Genomic DNA, 12104 nt, shown 5'->3' on the forward strand with positions numbered 1-12104 from the left:
TGGGCAATTTCGGGATATTTGGCGAGAAAGTTATTTTTATAAGTGTTTCTCCAATAATACATGGAATAATACATAATAATAATACATAGGAATGACAAGTCTAAATGTCAAAACTGTCAAATTTCGGAACGAACTTTTGGATGTATGTGACAGGCTTTTTTTATTTCACACGATAACTTCAAATTTCGGATGTCGTACCATCGGATTTCGGATGCATGAGACTCCGGCTTAAGTCTGACCCAAGTGTCTGACCATCAAGACAAGAGATTTTGATACACAACCTCCAAAAATTGCCAAAAAAACTACTATTGTTCTTGTTGGACGGATTTTACATACCCCTTTTTTCATCAAATTAAAAATATGTTTTATTGTCCACCTTAATAAAAATTAAGAATAAAAGCAATTTTAAACAAAAATCAAAAGCTTTATTAGAACTATAGAATTCAGAATAAGTTGACATGTAGCATTCAGTATGTTGACATCAATATTAAGTCAATTGATTTTAATATTTGATTAGTATGCTTTATATTTATTTGCCTTAAAAATTGTATTAACATTTAAAAGTACAAGTATGAGCACTTACTTAATCAGCATTCTGTAATTCCATGTGCTGCATTTACACCTTTTTCTAATTGTTCTTTGCTCTTTGCTACTTCTTTGTAAGCTTGTATCGCCAACTCTAAAGCACCTTTTTTATTTGAGGCAGATTTTGTAAAGGATTCAACTTTCTCTAGAACAGTATCACCATCAAACTCAGTATTGTGAATTTTTGAATATAAAGCAATTAATTGTGCGGCTTCATTTACATTTGACGTTTCTATAAGGTCTAACAACAAATTATCAATATTCTTGTTCCACACTAAAAAGAAAACTAAAGATCCAAAATGTCGTGTCGACCTAAGCAGGTGGAACAGATTTTTTTCATTAATATGTTGATAGGTTATTGAACTTATTCTCTGGTATTCTGGCTCATCTGGATCAAATTGTATACAAGCTCTGTCAAGAACAAATTCGTGTTCTTCACGATCTAATAAATTTTCAAGGTATGTATCTTGAAACATAGTTGGAGGTTTTAAAAGTCTTCCATTTTCAGGAAAATATGTTTGATTTATTCTTTTTCTTAATTGCCAATCAGCCTCTTGTAACGTGCCATCGGTTTCACGTACAACAATTATTCGATCTGCATTTTGAACACCAAATGTTATGTCAGTAAAAACAATTTTAGAAGTAAGCAATCCTAAAGTGAGAAAAATAAAAATTAGTATATTACTAATGTATGATAATTATGATTGTATGTATAATTAAGTTTATAATAATAATGTTTATTAAAATATCATTCTTTACATCAACTAGATATCCTGTTATTTTATTATTATAAATTACTATTTTAATTAAAAAAAAACTACTAAAAGATATTTTAGAACACTAGTTACTGTTCTTTTTAGCATATTGTATTTTTAAAACTGTACCTTTTAAAGCAGAATCTTTCGAAAGAATTGTGGGGTTTATTTCCTTAACTTTCACAACTGGTGGTATTTGTAGTAACACGTCAGCCTTTTTTCTTGCCCGATTTATTGATTCTTTCAACTGTTCATCAGTCATAAACTGATAATCAGGCTTAGTAAGAAGTTTAGTTCCCAATTTCCTCTTCCTAAATACTTTGTTATAATCTATACGTGTTAATAATTTGAGTAGAGACTGAACCTCCTCATTAAAAAATAAGGGTCCAGGATCACTTTTACCATCTAAAATTTTTCAAATTCCTTTAACTATTGTATATAATGTCGTTTTTTTTTTCTAATCAGCTGCTATTTTACAAAAGCTCACCATAATGAATTGACGAATACACCAAAGACCGATAAATGTAATTATGAGTTAACTTTTTAGTATTAATATTTCTAAATACCAATGGTAAACTACACATTTTTATAGTAACGAATAAACGAGAATGAGTAAAATTAAAAATTTGGATTATATGATTTCAATTTTCATGTGTTTATCTTTGCATAATAGTAAAATAGGTCTTGAATAGGTTAAAGTTAATTAGTTATCAAAGTTATCATGAGTTATCAAATGGTTATCAACTGTTGTCAAAATCTTTATTTTATGGTCTATGGTCTCTACTGAGCGCTATATGCCAGTATCACGGCCAGTCAAAGCGGCCAGTATGCTACAAAAAGCAACAAACTTGCCCTAAAGCCTGTTAGGCCATCTTATATATAGGCGGTAGGATAGTTCTGGCAGCTGAAGCCGTAAAACTAAACAAGACTAACGTCTCTCATCATAACAAAAATGAGGATCATATATTATTTTACCGTATATCATATCTACTATTTTTTTTTGTTTTTGACATACTTGTAACTTTTATCTTATCTGTGGTGGACAGTGAACAGATGTAAACAACTGCTTAACCTATATTTTCGTAAGTAAATTAAGGCAATTTTATATTTTTTTTTTGTAGTATTAGTAGTTTATTAATATGATTCCTACTAAATTAGTAATTGTACCTCCCATATATAAAAGAATAATGGCAAAGTTCCCACAAAATTTTACTTTCTGTTTTGCCTATGGGTCTGGTGTAAAAAAACAACTTCTAAATGGTGATAAACAAAATATGATTGATTTAATATTTGCTGTAAAAGACCCGGTAACTTGGCATGAAGCCAATATGAATTTAAATCCTTCGCATTACAGTGGTATAAAATACTTAGGACATGAGTTTATTTCTCAATATCAAAGAAATTTTGGAGCAAAAGTTTACTTCAATACATTAGTGCCTATGGACGAGTATTGGATAAAATACGGTGTCGTGGCAAATAGTGATTTAGTTACAGACTTACTAGAGTGGTCCTATTTATATTTAGCGGGAAGGCTTCACAAACCTGTAGAAATTGTAAAAAAACCTCTCGACACAGAATTAGAAACAGCATTGCAATTAAATTTACAATCTGCTGTACATGCAGCATTACTAATACTTCCAGATACATTCACCGAATATGAATTTTACCATACAATATCTAATTTGAGTTACTTGGGTGATTTTCGAATGGTTTTTGGGGAACAAAAGAATAAAGTAGAAAATATAGTCAAAGCACAAATGCTGGGGTTTAGAAATTTATATAAACCTTTTCTAACAAATTTACAAGACTATGTTGATTTTCCTATGATAAAAGATGTAAATATAAACCAACAGAATAATTTAGAAAATACTTCAAATCTAGTTGAAAATTGTATATCGGATTTTAATTGTGCACAAGACGTAAGTCCTTTGGCAAAACTACACCATCTAAATCAATTGCCCAGGTGGCCACAAAAAGCGCTAACCAGGTATTGGAATAAAGGAAATTTTCGTCAAGATACCGAAGATGTTTTACGAGCTATAGCATATGATCCTGACTGTGGAACAATAGTTAGCCAACGTATTAATGAAATTGTTTGGAAATCATCAGTAAGACAAAGTATAAAAGGAATATTAACCGCTGGTTTATTCAAGAGCATAAAATACAGTAGTAGGAAAGTGAAAAAAATGTTAAACTAAAAAAATGACAACAGAAAAGAAAAAGACAAATAGATACAATCAATTTTCAGAATGTGTTCATCAAATGTAAGATGTATTTGCATTTTGCTAACTCATTTAGTTTATATTAAAACTGTATGTAATTATTTATTGTATATTTTAGTAAACATGTGTATTATAATGAACTGTAAATATAAACAATATAAGACATGCATATGTACAAGTTATTTTTAGAATATTATAAATCCATTAAAAAATGCTATAAAGTTGAAATTGGAGCGTTTCAAAGGTGTGTGCCAGTAAAGACTTCCAAAAAAATATCAAAACATCAATACAAAAGAGCGCGGATTTATAATCGTAATTGTTCTACGTATGGGATTATGGTTGGTTAAGTGGAACAATGACCATAGGCCATAGGTCGCATTCGGTGTTTTATGAAAATATATCAGGAATTTTAAAAATATTTTCCAGTTAACTATAATATTGTTTGATTTTAAATATATATACATTTTGTTTAGTGATTTTCTACACATAGTAATATTAGTTGGAAAGCGTGTATAATTATAACATGCCTAAACAAAGTTAAAGGTATACAGTACGTCTATCCGTTCTGTAGCTACGGGGCATCCGTAAGAGAGGAAACGATATTCTCTCGATGTTTCTCGTAAAAAATTAGACGACGCGTTCCATCAATAAAAATTCGACAAATTTGCAAGTAGCCAATGAAATGAGTGGGCGGAGTGTTTTGCGGTGACATACTCGTCAAGTTCACGTGGACTCTGCCGCTTCTATTTACGATTAGGTATAGGTAGGGATTTATAAAATATATTGCTGTTTATTTAAATGTTTTTTGTCCGCATTCCTTTCATATACAAAGATCCAGTAGACGTACTTTACACAATACAATAACACCACCACTAGATTTGTTAATACTTACTAGTCAATATTTCTATTTCCGGGGAGGAGCATCAAATTGGGGGTAGCACTGGCCAGTAATAATACACACTTACCACTAGGTTTCTGTTATTCACTCACGCTCTCAATTGCTCCCTATAAGTAGAAATCCTTTCCTCTCAATCTCATACATCAGGTAAAATTTTACTGCAAAAAAACTGTAAAATGTTCCATATTCTAGAGATATTTGGCAAAACTCTTATAAATCGGTACAATTTTCACTCTAATATGAAATTAATATTTGTTATAGTCCCTTGTCACGTGAGGTAACTTTATATTTAGTATGGAGATACAGAAAAATTGATGAAGTTCTGATCTAATGGTTTGTTATTTAAGAAAATATTTTATTCTTATTGACTATAATCCCAGAACATCAGGTGGAGTACATTACCTGCTTTCTTTCGACCTGGTTATATTCCCTGTAACTTTAAACATCAGCACTGCTATTTAGCAGTATTTGCTGAAAACAAACTTCCATTTGAGAACTAGAATTCTTATGAAATATTGAAAAATGAGTAATTAATCAATATAATTACTAATTATATCATTAAAAAGGGAGCAGAGAGGAATAGAATGATTGACAATAGGCGTATTTTAATAAAGTTATAATAATTTATCCTCGAATTTATCATAAGTTTATCTATCATTATTATTAATTGTAGCATCCGCATTATGTCGGATAGTGATTCTAGAGATTCAGAGGATGGAGTTAGATATAAAACAGAAAATGTGAGAAGTAATTTAAATATCAATATTGATAGCTATGAATTAAAATCTAATAAACGGAAAGACAAAGCCAGCAGATATTTATCTGAAGACGATGAAAATGAAAATATGCATAAAAAAATTAAAAACAACCCCGATTGTGATGCAGCTTTGAGACTTAATGTTAATCATAAAACTATTTCATCACGAAAAGAAATGGCCATTGGTCCAGTTCTACCTGACCATCTACTTAGAAAACCAAATCCAGATGAGACTTTCAACACAGATCCGCCAGAAGAATCATTTGTAGGACCAAAATTACCACCCCATTTATTAGAAAAGAAGAAAAACGACATGGTTGTAGGACCAGAATTACCCTCAACACTATCTGAATCTAACACCGACAGAAAAATAGATTCAACTTTTAGGACAGATAGACTTGATCCGCCAAAAGAATCAGTTGTTGGACCGAAATTGCCACCCCATTTATTAGAGAGAAAGAAAAACGATATGGTTATAGGACCTGCACTACCCTCGACATTTAGCACGACATCTGAAACTACTACCGACAGAAAAATAGCTCCATCTTCAGATTCGCCAGAAGAGTCATTTGTTGGACCAAAATTACCACCCCATTTATTAGATAAAAAGAAAAATGACGTTATAGGACCTGAACTACCCCCAACAATTAATTTATCGTCTGAAACTACCACGAACAAAAATATAGGACCCAGTTTACCACCACATTTAAGAGAAGGGAAAACGGAAGACGTTGCTTCAAGTAGTGAAGATGAAGATACTTATGGTCCTCTACCTAGTGGTATAAAAATTCATTCTAAGGTTCATAAAGCTTTAGAAGAGCGTGCATTACAAATGAAAATAGATCAACTTGATCCGAGAGCAACGAAGGAACCCGTACGAGAAACGTGGATGTTAGAATTACCTGAGGCAAAAGCTGCTCATCTTGGTTTGGGTGCAAGACAATTCAGAAGTAAAGCGGGGCCTGACTTATCTGATAGGTATGTATAATTTATTTAAAAGTACTTTTGTCTTTATTTTACCGATTTCTGGGTGGAAAACATTTAGATCATCACACAATACAAGTTATCTCTTTTTTATAATATATAAGTTTTTTAAGAGGTGGTAAATGTTGAAAAAAGATATATTTTTGCATTTTCTAATTAAAAAAATAAAATGGCTTTTTAACTTTGAAGTTATTTAACTTGAAAAATAAATTTCGAATACCGCCGGTATCAATTGGGTAGCAGCCTGCTTGCTTTCAACTAATCCACGCCGTGTGTTGCAACATAGATTTTAAAGTTAAAAATAAAACTGGTGGTCATTAGCTTAGACTAGGGTCACCAGTAGCACTGTTATACTACCAAATAAATTAAAGTAAAAAATTAATCTACAACATTAAAAAAGGATACCGATGGCAAATCAAAGTAACGGTTGTTACCGTTCTTTTTTACATTTTTTACCAACATTATAATACATTAAAATACAATTATAATTACATTTTGCAAATGATCCGGCAACACTATAACGCTGACAATTTGACGCTTCTTCCTACGTGGGCGACAAAAGCGCGCGATTCGGGCGATTCGAACGACACGTGTAACGTTTTTGATAACGTCGCGTCGCCCGTGTCGCCCATGGAGGACGAAGCGTTAGATCGACTGTCGCCAGCGACACGTCCACGACACGTCAAAAGAACCAATCAGATTTTAACAAAATTCAAACAGCTGCCAATTTTGAATTATGTGCAAATCTCATTGGTTCTTTTGATGTGTCGCTCGACAATACGAAGATCTGAGAACAGAGGGCTTATCACCGGCTCTCTCTCATAAACGTCTAAGGTACCATTGCCGTGAATCACCCTATATAAACCAGGGTTGAAATAACCTAATATCAAACAGTTTGAAGCTAATAAACGACATTTTTCAGATCTTCTTGGACTGATGTAGCCGGCCATAAAAATAAAAAAGAGAAAAAAGTTGATCTCAAAGCTGAAGCTATTTCTAGAGAAATTCAAAAGCGAGATAACGAACAAGATCTAATGGCAAAGAAACACAAGAAGAAAGAAAAAAGCCTAGTCGATATACATAAAGAAAAATTGGACCAGCAAAAACAGGTAATAATAAATCAGTATTAACAAATTTTTAAATTAAATTGCTATGAAATGAACATTGCTGTCATTTTATATGTAAAATTATATGGGGAATGTCATCGATCGTCATTTTGAAGCCAACTTGACGCAGGTAATAATAAATCAGTATTAACAAATTTTTAAATTAAATGGCTATGAAATGAACATTGCTGTCATTTTAAATGTAAAATTATATGGGGAATGTCATCGATCGTCATTTTGAAGCCAACTTGACGCAGTTTTTTTTTCGATCATACGGTACATTTTATGTTGGATATTTACTATTTACGTTACGTCATAGTTTTACGCACGTTTTAATCATATGCTGAGTAATGCTAACATTAAAGAAGCGTACATATTATCAGTTATAGGCTTGGCGCATTCTCTACCGGTGTTGCGACCATCGGAGAATACCGTAAACAGCCGACTAAACAAATACACGGGTTTAAAAAGCGAATACACGAACAATTTGTTATAATAGTTTCGTTCCAACTCCACGTTTTCGTACTGTCACGAAACGGTTTCGGAACCCCTAGAATTGATTGCAGTCCCAGGCGTTGTCTTCGTACGGTCCTATTTCGGCACACAAACATCAGGCATAGGCATAGATAAAGGAAATAAATTTAGATTGGAATGCCCGTCAAAATTTTGGGTCACGACCGTTGTACGCGATCCGGCGCTGCTATAAAAAAAGAAAAGTGTTTAAAACGTCCATTTTCAAAGTAATTATTGCTATCTTGTGAGTTTATTTTAAGTTTTATTTACTCAAACCCGTGATAATTGTGAAAAAGTGGCATTAAAAACTTAAAAAGTTGTGTTGTGAACTGTGAACTCCAAAAACCATCGTGGATCGTGGCATAACGCCGGTTTCCAATGTTTCATAGGTATTTCATTCATGTCCTTATAAAATAAAGTTTCTTGTATTTTATTTATGAAATTAAAAGAAAATAATAATAAATTTGAAGAAAATATTTCTTCAGGCTTCTTTGGCGATATAATTCCGGAAAAGGCCGAACCGCTCCGTAATTTTCAAAAGCTTTGGGTCGCGACCGTTGCAAGAATAGCGCCAAATAGTGTTTACATTTACATTGTCCTTATGGGCACTTTCCAATCTAAACTTATTTCATTTATCAATTGCTGTCCTCCATTCGCCAATTTCAAGTTCCAGAGCTTTAAGCCCTGGGCTACTCGAGAACGGTTCTGAAAGGAGCTGTGCACGATAGACTGGTGCCTCCGAGCAGGACGATAGAAAGGTGCTCGAGGGGAAAGGGGATCTCGGCGCGGAATAATTCTGAACTTTATGACTGAATTGAATGGAGGAGAGTATCGCGTTCTTCAACAGTCGGTGAAAATCGAAAAAATTGTGATTTTGTGCGTTATCTTGCTCTTTAGTGAAAATTACTACTTCTATAAATTCTTCAATAAGTAATTGATAATTTACGACTTGGCAGCTATAAATATTGTTCAAAACATCGAAAATGCTGAGAAGCGTCTTCAGCACTTCCCTCGTATAATAAGAATAATGACATATCCATAGAAAAATAGCTTGACATAACTCAACAATAAGTTATGAAATTCACGTAAGATTGACATTTTTCATTGTTACATCCGTCAGTTATCAACTTTTGACTATTACCTACATTAGAAATTGCGATGTTGCCAATATGTGCTCAACGCGCAAATTCTGGAACTTTGACATAAAAACGTTACGCTTTCAAAGCGGTAAGCGAAAGTATTTGATTAGCGGAACGCCAAGTAGTCGATTTTGGTATTCTCGTTGCCGTGCGAATCGTGTTCTGGATACGCGTTGAGCACATATTGACAGCATCGCAATTTCTCAGGTATCTAACAGTCATATGTGGATGAAACAATGAAAAATGTCAATGTTACCTGAATTTCATAACCTATTGTTGAGTTATGTCAACCTATTTTTCTATGGATGTGTCATTATTCTTATTATACGAGGGAAATGATGAAGATGTTTCTCAGCATTTTCGATGTTTTGAACGATGTTTATAGCTGCCAAGTCGTAAAGTATCAATTACTTATTGAGGAATTTATAGAAGAAGAAGTAGTTTTCGCTAAAGAGTAAGAAAGCACAAAATCACAATTTTTTCTACTTTTATTGACAGTTCGACAGGCAAAACGATCCTTTAGGTTAGCCGTTTTCGACTTTAGTTTTCGAATCGCTTAACGCAATCAGTAAAGACGCTAAGCGCGTCAGATGAGAATACCCAAATCGGCAGTTAAGTGCGCGCTAAACAAAAATTAACGTCATATACGCTGAGTGTCTGAAAGCGCTTAGCGTTTTCTAAGTTACAGAATTCGGGGCCTGGGCTTCTATGACGATAATTTTCACTGAGCATGCACTTAACTGCCGATTTGGGTATTCTCATCTGACGCGTTTGGCGTCTTTACTGATTGCGCTAAGCGCTTTGAAAACGGTTGCCTTAAACAGCCTTGTCAGTGAAAATCGAAAAAATTGTGATTTTGTGCGTTATCTTGCTCTTTAATGAAAATTACTACTTCTTCTGTAAATTCCTCAATAAGTAATTGATAGTTTACGACTTGGCAGCTAACATCGAAAATGCTGAGAAGCGTTTTCAAGATTTCCCTCGTATAATAAGAATAATGACATATCCATAGAAAAATAGGTTAACATAACTCAACAATAGGTTATGAAATTCGCATAACGTTGACATTTTTCATTGTTTTATTCACATTTGACTATTAGATACCTGCGAAATTGCGATGCTGTCAATATGTGCTCAACGCGCATCCAGAAAACGATTCGCACGGTAACGAGAATACCAAAATCGACTGCTTGGCGTTCCGCTAATCGCATACTTTCGCTCACAGCTTGGAAAGCGTAACGTTTTTATGTCAAAGTTATAGAATTCGGGGAACTGTACAACTGCGTGAATGGAGGACAGTATATGACATCAGGTTGGAACGGTTTTAGAACCGTCTTAAGGGGGGGGGGGGTTGATTCTCACTATACCTTCCATATCAGCTCCCTTCCATTTCCCTTCCGTTTACATAAACTATTATATCATGTAAATGAATAGGACAATGCACACTATCCGTTCGGTTTCCCTTTTGTTCCAATCCTTTCTTCCCATACATTTGCGGACGGACTGAAGCGTATCGGAAACAGCGTTGTGACCTTACATTTGTACCAGCTCTGTTAAAATTTTGCTGATATTTATTCATCCTTTCACCTCTTAATTAAATCTATTATACCTACTTTTTTCAAATGATACAAATTATTAAAATAAAACTTTCGTGATATAAATTGTACAATAAAAAGTATGGAACTGATACGGAACGGAAGCTTACATATAGCGTTAATACAATAAAAATACGGAACGAATATGGAATGGAAACGGAAGGTATAGTGAGAATCAACCTTTATAAGACGTCATTTGTCATTCCTCGTTTCACATAGAGAAGAAAAAGAAGACTAGCAGGTCTAACCTAAATACCGTACCTTTACGCTACGTACTTACGGTACCGTACCGAATGCTGTCGGAATTCTGAAATGTACCAAGCCTATAAACGAGCGTAGTAGTGTAGCGCGGTTTAATTTTATAATTACCTACATTTTACAGGCAGCAGGTCCGAGCGAGCGAAAACCATTCAACAGGGAAACCGATTTGCAAGTGAATCGATTCGACGAAGCCCAAAAGAAAGCAGTTTTAAAAAAGGCTCAATTGTTGGACGATCGGTTTTCAGCTGGAAAGGCTAAATATCTATAATATTTCTCACTCATTGTTACAAAGGAAATTTGAACAATAAAGTAAAATTATACCTAACACTGTATGATCGAAACAAAACGCCGCCTGGGAAATGACAATCGATAATAATTTTGGCGGGGTCAATCTTTAAACGTCATTTACTAAAAATTGACCTAAAACTTGTCAAAAATTGACACTTTTTTAATAGCAAGATTAAAAAAGGATAAACCGTTTCCACACACAAATCTATTTCCAAAAAATAAGTTTTTCTCGAATTTTAAACTACACCATTTAAAAATCATTTTTACTCAATATAAAAATCAATTACAACCTTAACGCCAACTAGCAGTAAGCGCCATTAAAAAAAATAAAATGTACGGTCCAAGTAATTGACGCCTAGGTCTTTTGGCTTAACCTCGCCAAAATTATTATCGATTGTGATTCCCCAGCCGTCTTTGACGCCGTTTTTTTTTTCGATAATATGGTATCTACATTATGGTCCACTAAATTAATTTAGGCATAAATACCAATAAATATTTATCGTAACAGTATTAGTTTTTTTTTATAAATATAACTTGTTTTAATTATTTAAAAACTAAATATATAATACCTTACACACCTTACTGTAAAGGTGAACGCGCAGTGAATCGACTCCAGCCGGTCCACACAGTAAAGAGCTATCGGCAGTCACTTTACATATAGAGCTATCACTTTACATATAGTCGAGTAAAAACGATATAACAATCTGTCAAAATATTTTTTGGAGGTATAACTACATGCTATCTATACAGGATTATCATTTAGGGCTTTGTGCATGTGAAATGACTAATTACGACCTTTTTGGAGGGGTCAGACATTTTTTATCCCGGAATATGTCAAAAATCTGTCATAAATGTATAACCATGTTTTTTTACCTTTCCTACGCGATAACTCCTAAACTAATCAACTTATTCACATACTCTTTTTTTTAATCGATTGGGAACATATAGGCGCTGATAGCTTAGGTAATTAAAGTTCCATAATGAGTGTATTTTTTTTTTTG

The 12104-nt window shown here is 33.5% G+C and overlaps 3 protein-coding genes across 3 annotated transcripts; 2 read left to right on the plus strand and 1 right to left on the minus strand.

The window, feature by feature from the left end:
* Window positions 1-408: 408 nt before the first annotated feature.
* LOC115884096 (28S ribosomal protein S22, mitochondrial) lies at window positions 409-2101 on the minus strand. Its single transcript, XM_030902583.1, has 3 exons — window positions 1828-2101; window positions 1470-1745; window positions 409-1237 (listed from the first exon to the last, which is right to left on the minus strand). The coding sequence occupies exons 1-3, from the start codon at window positions 1922-1924 to the stop codon at window positions 588-590; spliced, it is 1023 nt and encodes a 340-aa protein (XP_030758443.1). The 5' UTR covers window positions 1925-2101; the 3' UTR covers window positions 409-587.
* A 252-nt stretch (window positions 2102-2353) lies between these two features.
* Window positions 2354-11611, plus strand: LOC115884085 (GPALPP motifs-containing protein 1). Its single transcript, XM_030902570.1, has 4 exons — window positions 2354-2422; window positions 5134-6195; window positions 7124-7310; window positions 10937-11611. The coding sequence occupies exons 2-4, from the start codon at window positions 5144-5146 to the stop codon at window positions 11081-11083; spliced, it is 1386 nt and encodes a 461-aa protein (XP_030758430.1). The 5' UTR covers window positions 2354-2422; window positions 5134-5143; the 3' UTR covers window positions 11084-11611.
* Window positions 2429-5125, plus strand: LOC115884086 (phosphatidate cytidylyltransferase, mitochondrial). Its single transcript, XM_030902571.1, has one exon. The coding sequence runs from the start codon at window positions 2480-2482 to the stop codon at window positions 3536-3538; it is 1059 nt and encodes a 352-aa protein (XP_030758431.1). The 5' UTR covers window positions 2429-2479; the 3' UTR covers window positions 3539-5125.
* Window positions 11612-12104: the final 493 nt, after the last annotated feature.

This window comes from Sitophilus oryzae, unplaced genomic scaffold, assembly GCF_002938485.1.
Source record: "Sitophilus oryzae breed Bouriz unplaced genomic scaffold, Soryzae_2.0 scaffold_2014_pilon_pilon, whole genome shotgun sequence".
Lineage (NCBI taxonomy): Eukaryota > Metazoa > Arthropoda > Insecta > Coleoptera > Curculionidae > Sitophilus > Sitophilus oryzae.